Source organism: Phocoena sinus, chromosome 2 (genome assembly GCF_008692025.1).
Source record: "Phocoena sinus isolate mPhoSin1 chromosome 2, mPhoSin1.pri, whole genome shotgun sequence".
NCBI lineage: Eukaryota > Metazoa > Chordata > Mammalia > Artiodactyla > Phocoenidae > Phocoena > Phocoena sinus.
In genome coordinates, this window is record NC_045764.1 from 151,304,175 (window position 1) to 151,320,394 (window position 16,220).

Here is a 16,220-nt window from a genome sequence, read left to right on the forward strand (position 1 = left end):
TATTCACATAGTCGGGTATTTATTTACATGTGATCCTTGGTCTCCACATTTCCTCACATCCCTAGAAGCCCCTTGGGAAAAATCATGTCTAATAACACGCACACTGAGACAATTCAAGAGGGATCACGGAAGATCAAATGTCATACTAAGAAAAAGTTAATAAGCAAGCTCTGAGCTTTTTGGTACCGTTCTCCAGGAAGATTAGCTGAATGTGTGTAATTGTGCAACTGAACTGTGGGAGCCAGACTGTGGGAGGAGGTGAGCAAGGGATGTGACATATCAGAGGTGAGATTATGTGAGTAGAAAACCTTTCATCCATGGACTTCAGAATATATTACACAGACTTTCCCTTAACTCCGTGTCTGGAAATCTCTTTGAGAGAGGTAGAGAAACCAAAGCAGAGACCCAAGATGACCAAGCTATGAGAGAGACGGCCCCCCAGGCAAGAGAGGAGCATGGGCTTCTGGCCTCAGAAGACATCCCACTTTGCTCCCTCCCACAGGGCTCTGTTGAGGTCACAAGGACCCAGGCTGTTAATAACCAGGCAGCCGTAGGTCAGGACTCAGGAAGGTTCTGTGTAAACTCACCCCATGTGTTGTTGCATCTCTGCCACCAAAATGACCATTAACACCAAAGGATATTTACAAAGGGAAGAATAACACGATGATTTAAATCACTATGAATATGTCTCTTGAATTAGGCACTGTTTTATTTCTCTAAGCACCATTCACCAAGGTTTTGGGATAAGGTTGTTCACTATGACACTCTTTGTGTTTCTTCTATGTACTATTTTCTGGCCACTGTAACTCTAAAAGGAAAAAATCAAAAATACTAGGTAGTTAAAGAAGGTTCAGAGATGAATAGCCAAAATGTTAAGGAGATGGAAGGATTTCCAAATAAGACTGTTCTAAAAATAAATGGGGACCTTTTCAAAAAAACTGTGGTAAAATAATACATAATATAAAATTTACCATTTTTAAGTGTACAATTCAGTGGCATTTCATACGTTTACAGTGTTGTGCAACCGTCACCGCCATCCGTCTCCAAAACTTCTGTCATCATCCCAAGGTAAAACTCAACACCCATTAAACAATAACTCCCCATTCCCCTGTCTCCCCAGCCCCGGACAACCACCATTCTACTTTCTGTCTCCATGAATTTGACTATTCTAGGACAAATCATACAATATTTGCCCTTGTCTGGCTGGCTTATTTCACTTAGCATAATGTCTTCAATGTGTGTAGGCTAAATGCCAACCTGGCTGGGGACCCTGATGAGATGAATTCAGAATGAGGAAAAATGTATCTTCTCACACCAGTTATGTTATCCCATGATATGGGGACATAAGCTCAAATACAAACACTTATTTTAAAAATTTAGGTACTTCACTAATGGGTGGCCAAGAAAAACCAAGACTCTTGCACAATTCACCCCTATAATTTTGAAGTTGATGTTTAGATAAGATGCTTGTTCCTCTGTTCTTACCTTGAAAGAACCTACCATCCTTCATTTGAAGCTCTCTGGGCTCCTCTTGGAGGTCCTTTTGACAATCACAGGGGAGTGAGATTGCTATTTTAATTATGTAACATTCAACAGATATTTCTGTGTGCTGAGCACTTGCCAAGCCTTATGGCAAAGCGCTAGGAATAGAATAGAGAGCAGAGCGGCCCGCCTTTGTCTTCATGGAGCTGCGATTTCATAGGCGGGTCAGATGATTTATCCCACAAACAGATTTGTAACTCCAAACTGCTTTCAGTTCTATAAAGGGAAAATAACTGAAATCTTTCTCTCCTTACTTTCATTGTTCACACAAGCATTCTAAGAAATCTGCTTTCTTTTCTCTTCAGGAGCCTCCAAACAGGTGGCTTTGCCTGGGAGGGAGAGGTAAAGAACAGCGCGTATAGCAAGGCTACAGGGATGATCCCGCAGCACAGGTGCCACTCCACAGTAGGCAGCTACCAACTCCATTTTGCCCTGCAACAACTTGAACAGCAAAAACTTCAGTCCCGGCAGCTTCTGGACCAGAGTCGAGCCCGGCACCAGGTAATTCAAGATAAGACTCTTCCATGTGCTAATATCTTCCTTCTGTTGGGTAAATTCTTTTTTTTTTCACGAGAAATGTGGGGATAGTTTCTCAAAAGTTTACCAATGCCACCATGGCTTGAATGGTTCATGGGGAATCTACCCACGGGGAAGAAATGTTCTGAATCCATACATTGGCTTTGTGGGAAAGTGATCTCGAACCAATTTTGACATTCTTTCTTTCATTTGAATGAATGTTCCTCCACAAAAATCTCTTTTGTAGTATTTACCCTTTCTGTTGCCTGATCTTAGTTCAGTAATTTCCCAAGGGTCTAATTCCCAGATACCTAAAAGCTAGCATTTTAAAGATTTCTTTCTAAATGTACTACTTCCTTGCCTTCATTGACTTGGTCTGTTTAAGCACACATTAATCCTTTATGGCCTATCAAGATTGTCAAGGAATAAATAACTTTCAAGTTCTTATAGGAAATGGTCTTAATCTAGGTCGTTGGTCTTCTGGTTTAACAGTTTGTACATAGAACAATGTATACAAAAATGTAACAATAGACACAAAAATTCTTGTTGTAGTGGAACTTACACTCTACTGAAATATTAATTCCCTACTCACTGTCTATAAAATGACAAACTCCTGAGTATATGTGTAAGGGAATTATATAAGTATATTGCACTAGCGAATCAGTATGGCCCCAATTACAGAGAAAGGATGACTTCACAAAAAAGTCAGGCCGTGAAGACTTAAATTTTTCCTGATGAGTCAGGATTATCATTAGAATCAGTTACCATGTTCTACATGTTCTGCTGGGCTGAATCCATACTGATTCTGTGAGCTTCCCTGATATTTGGTCGTGTGAAGAAATAGCTTATATCAGCTTGATCTCTTGTCATTTGCTCTTATGAAAATGTAGTGTGCATTAGTGTGTGCAAAATTAATATTCACTCAAAGGCTAAGGTAATGTTCCCAAGTTTTTTTTTTCTTCGATATAAAACAGTTATCATCATGGTCTCTCTCTTTGTTTTTTCAAATGCCGTCCAGGTCCAGAGAAATTTTAATTTTTTTCAGTGTCATTCACCACTTGATCATCTTATCTGTGATAGTATAATCTGTATATTATATTAATTCATTGGAATTGAGAAATCGTTAAGTGCAGGCATTTGTTTAAGGGTTTGTTTGTTTCTTTTAATATTTATTTATTTATTTATTTGGCTGCGCCAGGTCTTAGTTGTGGCATGCTGGATCTTCGTTGCAGCATGTGGGATCTTGTTCCAGGGACTGAACCCGGGCCGCCTATATTGGGAGCACGGAGTCTTAATCACTGCACCACCAGAGAAGTCCCCAGGCATTTGTGAAGTAGCTTTTTAGGTCATTTTTACTGGAGAAAAATCCAGACTTCTTATCTGTAAAGCATGGAATATAGCATCATCACACTGCCCTCTGCCATGTAGAAATTTCCTTATTTAAATAGTCTTTGGGATAACGGAGGCCTTTAGGCCAGTTTGCAAACAAAAAAAAAAAAGAATTTTTTTTTTTTTTTTGGCCGTGCTGCACAGCTTGTGGGGATCTTAGTTCCCTGACCAGGGATCGGCAGTGAAAGCATGGAGTCGCAACCACTGGACCGCCAGGGAATTCCCAAGAGCTTTATTTGGGGTCTTAAGGATTCCAATTCAGGAGACAGATTTGGGTAATACCAAAAGATTATTCCAAGGAAGAGAAAAAAGTCAGGGGCTTACAAAGGCAAAAGCCACAAGGTTGTTCAAGAATTATGATTGATCCTGATGCACGAAAGGAAATGTTTATCCTTAAAGGATAGGCAGTTATGGGTGATTTTAGGGTAAGGGTCCAATAAATAAATAGGCTATCACAAGTTATTTTAGAGTGTAAGGGTCCACTAAGTATCTTGAGTTTCTGGAACACTGGGCAGATGTTCTGGATTCCTATGTTAAGACAAGAAGTGGTCGAAGTTCAAATTCCATCCCTGCTGAGATGTGCAAAAGTCACACTTCCTCAGTGGCCTCCTGGCTCCATTTTAGAGAGCCCTCTTAGCAATAACAACTCCATTTAAATTTTTCTTCCGCAGTGTATCTTAGTTTTTTTTTCAATCTGTGTAAATTTCTTAAAACTTTTTAAACTTCTGAACCCCCTGCCATTCAGATTACTTAAGAATGCCAACTTAATCAGATGCTGGATAGTGGAAATATATATAGCCTTATTTCCCTTGTTTTGAGTATAATCTGTGGCTCTGATGCATCTAGACAGTCGGTCCCTTTTAATGCTTCCATACCTTGAAATGGTGGATGATTAAAGAAAAAAAAAAAGGAGGTGATTTGCAGAGCACTGAGGTTTTGAGGAAAGAGAGACAGTTTTGCTGATTTTCACTTTTAGAAACTGCTTCATTTATAAGTCCTTCTCATTCTTTTGATTAGCTTCCAGCAAGTCACATTCCTTTGAAATTCAGAGTACTGCTATTCTTGTGTGGATTTTTTTTTTTCACTGAGGATTATACTGATTGAGTTTCACTGAACTATGAAGTATATGGAAAATATGTTTTTTAGAATCTGTCAGAATGCCTGTTTTAGGGAGGAGTCAGCACTCCCAAGAAGGGAGTTATCTCGTGTCTTCTGGAGAGGGAACAGAAAATCTTTTATCATAATTTATATATGTTTATAACATCATTTTATTTTTTCCCCCATTCTTCTAATCCACAGTTGACTTAGGTCAAATGAGTAAGCGTGAAGTTTGGGACTGTGGGGGAGAGTGAAAGAAACTAAATTCTATTAGCTTGAAGAGTTTATAACTAATAAAATAGCAAATAAGATAGTAAGTATTCTAACATGAAGAATAGTACCTTAGAGCACTTTATTTCAGAGGACATTAAGAAACACTCCACAGAAGGAGCAAAGCCCTAATTAGATTTTTAAGCCTGTGTTTTTAACTCACCTTGTGACTGTGCTAGACCTGACCCTTATAATTACAACCAAATGATTGCTTGAAACATGGTTTGCCTTCTCAGGATGTCCTATATGTCTGTCCTTGGGTTAACCCCTTTAGATAGAGATGGTTTCTCTGATGAACTTCTTATGCTTTGGATTCAGTTTTCTAAAGTGTAGGTAGCCATTGATATAACTAACAATTTGGTTAATTGCCTGTTTGAGAGCAGTGAGTAGAATTGAAATCTGATTTACCTAGTATCCATTCACAAGAGAGATGTGTTTATGGACCAGGACATTAAAAGGGGCCTTGTATTGTATTATATTGTATTGTATTATATTGTATCATATCATATCATATCATATCATATCATATCATATCATACATGGACAGACAGTGCCTTTCATAGTGATCTCCTAAAAATATTGTTGGAAAAATAATCATGCAGCCTTTCTTGCATTACATGCAGAGGAAGTTCTCCATCCTTTCTGCACTTAGATAGCCAGCCTTTTTTAAATTTTTTAGATAGCTTTTTGTAGGTATTAATTTCAAGGAGGAAAACTCTGATTCAGGATATGAGTTTTGAAATGGGCATCTCTAACCATTCGTGCAGTGTAAGCTTTGATCCTCATTTCTGTCTAGCATTTCACTCATAAATCTAGGAATTTTCATGTAGCGAATCACCCCTACAAAAGACTGGTCCTGTAGCATGGACCTGGGAGAGGAAAGTCACCTGGAGCCATTGGCGGAGGCTTCCAGGGCCAGAGGTACAAGGAAATAGGTGTGATCCAGTCCATTTGATAGAGAGCATGATAAACAAAATAAGACAAAATTGAAACTATGAGCTTTTACACACTGATGAAAACTAGCAATTTAAAAAAAAATCGTTCTAAATCAGAGCAAGGGTCAGCAAGCTTTTTCTGTAAATGGTCATATAGTAAATACTTTAGGCCTTGCAGGCTGTACGTAGGGTCTGTAGTAACTACTCAGGTTTACCGTGGTAGAATGAAAACAACCGTAGACAACGTGTAAATGAATGAGTGTGGCTGTTTTCCAATAAAACTTTATTTACAGAAAAGATGACAGGCTGGATTTGGCCTGCAAGCCGTAGTTTGCAGATCCTTGGCTTTGAGTAACAGAACCCCTTGGAGGGTCTCTTAAAACACCGATTGCTTCCCTGATTCCATTTCTGATTCAGTAGGTTTAGGATGGGCCTCAATTATTTCCAAGTTCCCAGATGATGCTAAGCCTTTTCTTCTGGGGCCCACACTTGGAGAAACATTAAGCTAGAGAGAAAGAGATTAGAAATGTCTCCCTTTTATTTGTCTTCTGTCTTTTGAAAGGGAGGCTGGATTTGTTAAAATTTAGTGTTGCCCTTATAAAATTTCAGGCAATCTTTTTTTTTTCTATAGGAACTTTGTTTCCATCTTTTTCACTTCATCTACTACAGTTTCCTTATAAATAAAGTTTTCCAAACTTGAAAACTTCCTGTTCATTCTTCTTATCAGGGTACATTCTGCTCAGCAACCACTGCTCCCAGGATTCAAGTTTTATGATGGATGAGAGATAAGTAATGGGACAGATTCCTCCCTCTTTGTTTTAGTAAGAATAGCCAACTCTTAATAAGCACTTACTGTGGTCCAAGCACTATTCCAGGTGCCTTACATATATTAATTCATTTAAAATGAGTTCCAGGATAGTTGAGGAAATTGCAGGATCTTGGTATTCTAGGGATGGTACAGTGACTCTGTGTGTTGATACATCTGAATGTGTCTTCTCTCCGGTTTCCCTGATTGCTTCCCACTTCCTTCTCAGACTGGCTTCCTGCCCCTGAAGGAGCAGGATAAAAAAATTTTCTGTCAGCTGAATGGGGGGACTTTCTTGGGCAGCAGTGACTGCTGGTGACATCAGCATGAGTAGCTCTCCCTGCTGGGGTCTGTGAGGAGGGCTACACCGGCTCTGAGGCCTGACTGACCTGATTCTAATTGCCAACGCTGAGCTGATGTTATTCTTGGCCCAGGGCAGAGCGATTACTCAGTAGTTTCTGTTAAAGTGATCCTTTGTTAAACCTCTGCTCTCAACCCCCATCTCCTGCCCTCCCACTCTCTTCTCTACCTACTCCAGACTGGAAAAAGCCCCAAAAGCAGAAAAATTAAGGATATTTTGATGGCCAAGGAAGAACTGCTGAAATTTCTTTTAACAACAAAGGGGGAGAGAGGGGATTTTAAGTACATCTTAATTTTTCACTGGTTTCCAAAGCCCTTCAATTTTTAGTAGACTTAATTTTCAACATCGTAAGGTAACTCAAGGTAGGAAAAAACCGTGCATCCTCAGTTCCTCTAATCCTTCCACTCTGTCTGTGCTTTACTTCCCCCATCCCAAGATGGCCAATTTCACCAGACTAACCCAGATTCGGTGAGGGGCAACAGAGACTAATGTCCCCAGACAAACAGGGCAGGGGGGACAGCTCAGTGTTCACCTGAAGGGGCCTTTCCGTACAATAGCAACATCTTGAGGGCCAAGTGTAATGAGCTTTTTGCTAGCGGCCTGTGTGTGTGTGTGTGTGTGTGTGTGTCAGCGTAGTCTCGCAGGTGTGGAAAGGATTCCCGTATAAACCCAGCCAAGTCTTGTTATTCTGCTCCTAAAAGTTCATTGCATGTGTCTAGAAAAATTCTGCCCCACCTGCAGCAGTGAATACTGTTTCTCCAGGCCTTCAGCTGCTGTATGTTTGTGTTGTAGGGGAGGGGAAAGAAAGAGAAATTCAGCAGGCGCCGGGCTTTTCCAGGCAGCCAGCAATAACACGCTAGCCCCTCAGTGCGGCACAGGGAGAGCAGGCAAGCAGACTGGCTCTGCAGGGGGAGTCTTTTTACGTCTTTCCAACGAGAGTACCTGGGAAGAAGGTTGGCTGGGGTGGGGGTGGGGGTGGGGGCGGGGTGGGCACGACCGCAGGCGTAGCTCCTGGAGCAGGTTAACTTGAACGTCCTAACATACTGCTGCTCTGTTTTTTTGTTTTCATTTGGTTTTGGCGTCTTTTGTTCAATTTTATATTTCCTTCTGACCTGTATCAGAAATTCATATAACACTTAGTTTATAGCTTGTTTATGATAATGATTTTCTTAGAACCATTTGATTTAGCAGATTTTGCCAAGCCAAACTCTTTTCTTCTTACCTAATGAAAGACATTGAAGATACGTGAAATAATACATGTAAAACTACATTCAGCTGTTCAGAAATAGGCACTGTGGGCAGGCTTTGCAGTCAGATAATCCTGTTTAAACCTGAGCCCATAACCTGCGGCAGGTTATCTGAACTTCCTTGAACCTCGGTTTCTTTATCTCTAATATGGTGATGATAATGTATATCTGTGGGTTTTCATGAGGATTATATTCCTCAGGGTGTTACCATGTGCCAAGCACTGAACCTGGAGTGGTATTTGTGTTATCACAGTGAATCTTCACAGCTGCCCTCTCATTAGCCCCATTTTCCAGATATAAAAACAGAGCATCGCTTATGTGACTTCCCCAGGCTCACAAAAGTAATAAATGGAAGAGCTGGTGTTTTTGAACCCAGGGGTGTCAGCCTCCGGCATCCTAGCTCTTGGCTATCATGGGCTATACTACCTCTCTGACAATATTCAGGCGTTCAATAACTAATAGTTAAATGTATTGTTACATACATTTTATTTATTATTATTATTTTTTAAATTTATGTATTTATTTAGTTTTGGCTGTGTTGGGTCTTCCTTGCTGCGTGCGTGCTTTCTCTAGTTGTGGTGAGCGGGGGCTACTCTTCGTTGCGGTTCGCAAGTTTCTCATTGCGGTGGCTTTTGTTTTTGCGGAGCATGGGCTCTAGGCACGCGGGCTTCAGTAGCTGTGGCTTGCAGGCTCTAGAGCACAGGCTCAGTAATTGTGGCGCACGGGCTTTGTTGCTCCTCAGCATGTGGGAACTTCCCGGACCAGGGCTTGAACCCTTGTTCTCTGCATTGGCAGGCGGATTCTTAACCACTGCGCCACCAGGGAAGCCCTATATACATTTTAAATTGTAATTCATGCGTTCAACAAGTACATCGACAAGTACATATTGACACCTATAAAACTGTATTTGAAAAGTTAATCTCAGGTATCTTAACTAGTCTCCTACTAGTCAGATACACTGTTGCAAAAGAAAAGATTTACTAAACTTTTATCCCAGTTACCTCAAATTCTTAAGGAGATGTCTTAATAAGCTCTTCCAGGACTTAAAACTCTTAGAAATGCCCATACTCTATGCTCCCTTGTGCTTTTATTATTTAGGAACAGTGTCAGGAACCACTGAGTGTTGCAGAATCCTGAAATATGTTCTAGAAGTTTGGAGATTCAGGGCATGTGTGTGGGTTGTTATTGATAACACAGGAATTATCTCTTCAATAATCACTTCATCCTTCCAACCCTGTTGTTGTCATTGGTCATACTGTTTAATTTTGTTTCTACGATGGTGTTTTTGAGAATACTGTCAGGAAACACCACAGGTGTCTACCAATGTGAATAACACAGATTGACACTTTTGCATGATTAATATTATGCTCGCTTTTTCAATACCGTAGAAATCTGATTTTTTTTAAATTTATTTTTGGCTGCATCGGGTCTTAGTTGCAGAGTGCGGGCTTCTCTCTAGTTGTGGTGCGCAGGCCCTAGAGCGCGTGGTCTCAATAGTTGCAGCATGCGGGCCTAGTTGCACCGCAGCATGTGGGATCTTAGTTCCCCAACCAGGGATCGAACCCTGCATTGGAAGGCAGATTCTTAACCACTGGACCACCAGGGAAGTCCCCAGAAATCTGATTCTTAATGCATTATTTCAATATAAACATCAGTTCATTATGCTGATTCCTTACTACTAGTAATAGAAGTCCCCTGGTTACCACCAGGGTGTTTTCTAAGCTGTTGCTAGAGTAGGGTCTCTCTGGAATCTTGGAGGGAGGAAGGTGAAGGCAGTGAAATGGGTGTACAGTGAGTGCCTCTTGTATGCTAGATATAGTATTATATCCATTCCACTGATGAGGAAACTGTTGCTCAGAAAGTTTAAGTAACTTACACAAGGTTGCCCAGCTGGCTTATTGCAGTTGTAATAGCTAAGCCAGGTCAGAGGCTTCCAAAGCCCTCACCCTTGAGTAAGTGACTCTTCATTTTCTTCTTGTTTCATACATTTATCATCAGTCAGATAAGACATTCCAATTTTATTGTTGCTGCTGCTATACACCCATACACACAAGTATAAAAGAAAAGGTCAACACAATGAATCAAAATTCAGAACTCCACTTGGTTGTAGGTTTGTTAAGAGGCAGCTCTTCACCTACCAGCTGCTTGGGATCGACCTTGTTTGTTGTATATCCTTAAAATGTGGTTTTGCTACAGCTGCCTGGTGGCCAGTTTCATTCCCTCCCCTCACTCTGTGACCTGTGGCTTTTTTCTGTTCGTCTGTGGGCATATGAGGGACTCACAGCAGTAACTTTGCGTGAGATGATGAAAGACCTCATCTTTAAATGTAAAGAACCCCACCCATCTGCAATGGATGCAGCCACAGGAAGAAACTTAACAGGTATATATGACAGCAAAGTCTGTGTAAGATGAACAACAGGTCAATATGTGATATTCTGAGCCAAATAAAACAAACTAAACATTTGAAGACAAAGACAAGTTAGATATTTATAAACTCTGAATTTAAAGTTGTAAAGAACTCAGAGATTGCCTTGTCTAATTATTTTATTTTACTTATCAGACGATGTAAGACACAAACATTATTAGGAGAACAAGGGCCTTACTAAAACTACTAGTAAGTAAAAGATAAAAGACACAATTGAAAATGAGGCTATGAGTTATTTTTTATTTTTAACCAATTGAACTCTCAATCTGGGGTCATTGCTGATCTTTTGAAGTTACCTTTATTTATATATTATACACGCACAGACTCACATATGCATACACTTACATATTTTTACTTTCAAAAGAAGTAACAAAGATTTGCTTACACACAAATTTTTTTCAACCTTTTCTTCCTGGAGTAAAGTGAGGGAAATCTCTGTCTTTTAAATGTGTCTGGTGAAAATTGGACACATTGCTAAGTTTGCTTTAGATTTGCTTTGGAAGGGAGATTTGATTTCAGTGGATTTGCTTTAAAAAGGGAGTCAGCATAGCATAAATGAGGAAGGCAATGTAGTACAGTAGGGCTGTGAAATCAGACTCCTCCGACCACTTGGATCTCACTTACTACTTGGTAGCTTTGCCATCATGGACAAATTACGGAACCTTTTTGTGCTCCGGTTGCTTCTTCTGTGTATGGAGGTGATGATGGGACCCACCTCAAATGATTGGGAACATGCTATAACATGTAAAGCACTTAGAGCAATGCTAACCATGATAAAAGCTCAATAAAAATTCATTTCTCTTATTATTATGTATTACTTTTTTTCCATTGTGGTAAAAAACACATAACATAAATTTACCCTCTTAACAATTTTTGTGAATTGTACAGTATTGTTAACTATAGGCACATTGTTGTACAACAGATTACTAAAACTTTTACATCTTGCATGACTGAGTCTCTGTACGCATTGAACAGCTCCGTTTCCCCCTCCCCTCAGCCCGTGGCATCCACCATTCTGCTTTGTGTTTCTATGAGTTTGATTGCTTTAGATACCTCATATCAGTGGAATCATGTTGTATTTGTTTTTTAGTGGCTGGTTTATTTCACTTAGCATAATGTCCTGAAGTTTCATCCATTGTAACTTATGCAGGATTTCTTTCTTTTTTAAGGCTGAATGATGCTCTACCACATGTATATACATTTTCTTTATCCATTCATCAGTTGATGGGCATTTAGATTGCTTCCACATCTTAGCTATTGCATTATAATTTCAATTTGAGGTTTTAGTTAAACCCCCTGTGCCAGAAGCAGAAATTGGTTTAAATGATATTCAAGAAGGTGGTTTAAGAGAAGTTCAAGGCTCGTAAAATATTAATTAGCTACACCTTTTTAAACTAATATTTACTTGTTTGGACAGCTGAAAATTATAGCAAATTAATTTCACAATTGCTAGAGAGAGATGTGAGGAGAAAGAATGATTAATAGTACCATGGCAAAACGATTAAAAGAATATGTTTGTCCAAAGGCATAAATGTCTTATAAACGTTAAAAAAAGAGAGAGAGAAACAGCATTAGCATCAAATTATGAGCCAGCTTTCCATGGGACACGTAGTATGTCCTTATAATAATCAAGGAAAGGTAAGGGAATTATTCTCCCAAACATACTGACAGAAATGTATTTGGTACAGCCTTTACAGAGGGCAATTTGAGAATATGTATAAAAAAGACAAAGAAGCAGCAGCCTTCTAATCTAGCCCTTCTACTTCAAGGAAATGATCTGGTATATGTCAAAAGATATAAAAAATAACATGATGTTTATCACAACAGTATTCTTAAATAGCAAAATAAACTGGTGACAGCCTTAGTATGTGTGTGGTTTCACAATGGAAGTATAAGATTTTAGGGGGCCTACTTTTTCCCACTTAAAAATGTTTTAGGAACTTATTTCCTTAACTACAAATATAGATCTACTGTGTCAGTTTATAGCATTCTACTATTGGTGATTGGTTAAGTAAATTATGATAAACCATGATAGAAAATACACAGCCATTAAAAACAATCATCTAGATCTACCCTTATATATATGAAAAAATGCTCAAGATAGATATTTGAATGAAAAAAAAGTCTCCAAAACATCAGATATCATATACCATTTTCGTAAGCCCATGGAAATGCATGTATATACAAAGAAAATAAGTGACTATACACAGAAAAAAGTCTAAATGTTACCAGAGGGTATCTCTGAGAGTAGAATTCGAAATGACTTTTTTTTTTTTGCGGTACGCGGGTCCCTCACCGTCGTGGCCTCTCCCATTGCGGAGCACAGGCTCCGGACGCGCAGGCTCAGCGGTCATGGCTCATAGGCCCAGCCGCTCCGTAGCATGTGGGATCTTCCTGGACCGGGTCGCAAACCCGTGTCCCCTGCATCAGCAGGTGGACTCTCAACCACTGCGCCACTAGGGAAGCCCCGAAATGACTTTTAAAACTTTTCCTTTTTCTAATGAACGTGTTTCAAAAAAACAAAAAACCTTTGGTCTGCCAAATATTGCTGGGCATTGTGGGAGAAAGAAATAGAAAGCAAAGCAGAGTCTACAGTCATAGGAGTCTAAATTTGCCATCAGACTATGAGCCTCTACCGATGTATGACTATTAGTCAGTTCTGTTGTCAGAATGGGGGGTGGGCCTGTAGTGAGGAAATGTCATCCATGTGATGTCTTAGGGCTAGTTTCACTGGGTTTTCTGATCATGGGCTGCAGCCCTGGCCTTAGCCAGCTGCCTCATAGTTGGACTTCTTTGGTTGTAACACACACCTAGCCCAAGATCTGTTCAAGTGTCTCAATGCTATTGAAAACCCAACTCAGAGACACTGCTGGTATCTTTGGTTTGCGTACATGCAGGAGTCTGAGGCATGTAAGTATATTTGAGTATCTGTTTTTAATGGCCTGCATTGTTTCTCAGATGTTAGAAGGTACAGTTGATTTAGGGGCTGCCTGAAGCACAGTGTTTTCAGTTGGTTGGTGAATAATAGTTTCTTCTAAATTGTTCTGTCCACGTAAGCACCTGTATTCACATCCTTTAGAATAGGTGATTTGCACTAGTAAGAGCCTTCTTTCCTAGTTGCTATAGGAGAAGTAGCTTCTTCATTTGTTTTAGAAGTGGAAGGGAATGCCAGAGGACTTCCAATCTCTTTGGCATCTCAGAGTCCTGTCTCAGGTGCTTGTGTCATCAGTCTCTCTGTGTATGAACGGGAGCATCTTCAGGGTTTCTGCCCCATCCCTGTCGAGGTCCTAGCATTGCCCAGTGCCTTGTTGCAGTACCGGAAGTTGTATTCTTTCTGTTGCTCGGCTTTCAATCTTGTTCCAGCTGACAAACATTGTGAATGGAAGACAGCCAAGAACTGCATGCAGGGTGGGACAAAGGCCTTTTGGAAGCTTGCTTTTGCCAGAATAGAAACAGCTACCCTCACCCTCACCCTGGCCCCGAGCTTTTTACAGCATCATATGGTTGCACAAAAGACGAAATGTGTTCTTTGCATTGAACAGCTCTCGGCCTGGTTGTAGTAGGATGAGTGCTTAGCATCTTACCCGCTCAGGAAGATATACCATCCCAGTACTTGAGCTGCCAGAACTAGAAGTGGCTTTGTATGCTATGTAATGGGAACTTTATCCAAGTTACAATAAAAATCTCATATGGGGAGAATAATGCCCCAAATGTTTGCTCTTCTGATATCAGAGTAAAAGGGGTACAAAGAGACATTAACCCCGCTCAATAGAGATTAACATTTACCTGCTTCATCCCCCTTAATTTTCAAAAAAATGAATTAGAGAGTTATTGATATTTCACTGCAGGGAGGCATCCAGCTCTACTCCATCACCAAGAAGCCTGGGTAAAGGCTAAAAGGGGTGTTTCTCTGGAAGGAATTAAAACACACACACACACACACACACACACACACACACACACACACTCTCCCAGAATTTAATCTCTGAACAGTGTTATCTTTCTAGTAAGAGAGCTCAGATCTTGCTTCCCTGTGACCTTCCAAGTTTCAGTCTGTGTTCTGTCTATCAGAAATTCCCCTTTCCCACCCACGAGTACCCTTCTGTTGTGGGAGAAGGAGGGCCTTTCCAGTCTTTTGTCTGTGGCCAAGCCAACGCTCAAACTGTGGTTTTCTCTGAGTCTCCTTGCTGAGGCATTGCTGTTTCCCACACCCAATAAAGAAGCAAAGGGCTTGTGCTTGTTGACCAGGTCTTATACAGCTGGTGCTTATACAGTTCTCACATTCCCAGGACATTGACTGATGACGGTGCAGCCCCCATCCCTGGGTTAACCCACAAGTGCAGAGTGCTAATACTGTATATCCAAACCTCACATTTTTTAGAAATTATATGGAGAGAACTTTATATAATTCTTCTGCTTATTTTTGAATGAATATCAGGACAAAACAGTTCATACAATGTGTCATTGGTAGAGTGGTAGGATTAGGGCCAATACAGGCTACGGGGTGTACCTGGGGAGGCTGATTTCTGCCAGTAGTCTAAAAACATCTATATATATATATCTGCCTTTAACATTACCTGAGTACTTTCCTGGTTTGCTTCTTAATCAGATTTGATTACTTTAATCTCATTCCACTTAGTCTTGGCTTTGGTGAAACACCTGGGGACTTGTCCACATTACTGACTTTTGGGAGTTTTGGATGGCATAGAATTGTAATAATTTCATTACCCATTCAGTATATGAGCATATGATCACCAAACAACAAATGAGAACCTGGAAGCTTTTTACTGTATTTGGAAAAAGTATCTGCTTTTTTGAGATGCAGCACATGTTACATTGAGGCTGAAACAAGCTTGACTCTTTGGTAGATTGAGAATTATATCTCAGCTCAGTTAGGGTTCCACTTGGCTGCATGTAGTAGGGCACCCCCCCACACACACACCCCTGGCTTAAACAAGTTAGAGGTTTATTTTCTTTCCCCAGTGTAGTCAGAAATCTAGAGCTAGGTGCTCCTAAAGTCCGTGGTGCTATCAGGAACCCGTGCTCATCCTGTCTTTCTCCTCTGAGGTCCGTTAACAAGTAACTTCCACCCTATGGAAGCTACCTATGCCTGTCCACCTCTAGGTAGATATCCATGTTCTGGGTGGGGAGAAGAAGAGCAGTAAAGGGCAAAAGTTGTGCACCAACCAACCCAGTCTGCCCCCTTTAAAGAGCTTTCCCAGAACCTGTACCTGGAAACTTCTGTTTACAACTCAGAACTAGGTCACATGGTTATCTCAAGGTACAGGAGAGATTGGGAAATGTAATTTTTTAGCTGGGCACACATTATTACCCAAACAAAATCAGGGCAGTTTTATTGGGAAGAAAGGAAGAATTATTAGTACCCAAGCAAGTGAGTCTCCTAAGCAATAAATTCTTCTGATTTATTTTATTTTGTGTTTTGAGATAAAGACTGAGCTTATTACTTATGGAACATTGGTGTCTAAGGTCCTGCCACAAAATTTGCATCTAGGAAGGTGAATTTATTTTTGTTTGGGGTCTACAGAAGGGCTTACTTACATTTTGTGGCTGAGTATAAGTTGAACACATACCACACTAGGCACTATTCAAACTCCAGAGAATGGTCCTGTTA

The 16,220-nt window shown here is 40.3% G+C and overlaps 1 protein-coding gene across 6 annotated transcripts in view; it reads left to right on the plus strand.

The window, feature by feature from the left end:
- Positions 1 to 16,220, plus strand: part of TTLL5 (tubulin tyrosine ligase like 5) — a 317,335-nt gene that overhangs the window by 208,149 nt on the left and 92,966 nt on the right. For all 6 annotated transcript variants that reach the window (XM_032622071.1, XM_032622067.1, XM_032622068.1 and 3 more), the window contains one exon: positions 1,848 to 2,043. In XM_032622071.1, the coding sequence (XP_032477962.1) occupies positions 1,848 to 2,043 (196 nt within the window). The remainder of the gene's footprint in view (positions 1 to 1,847; positions 2,044 to 16,220) is intronic.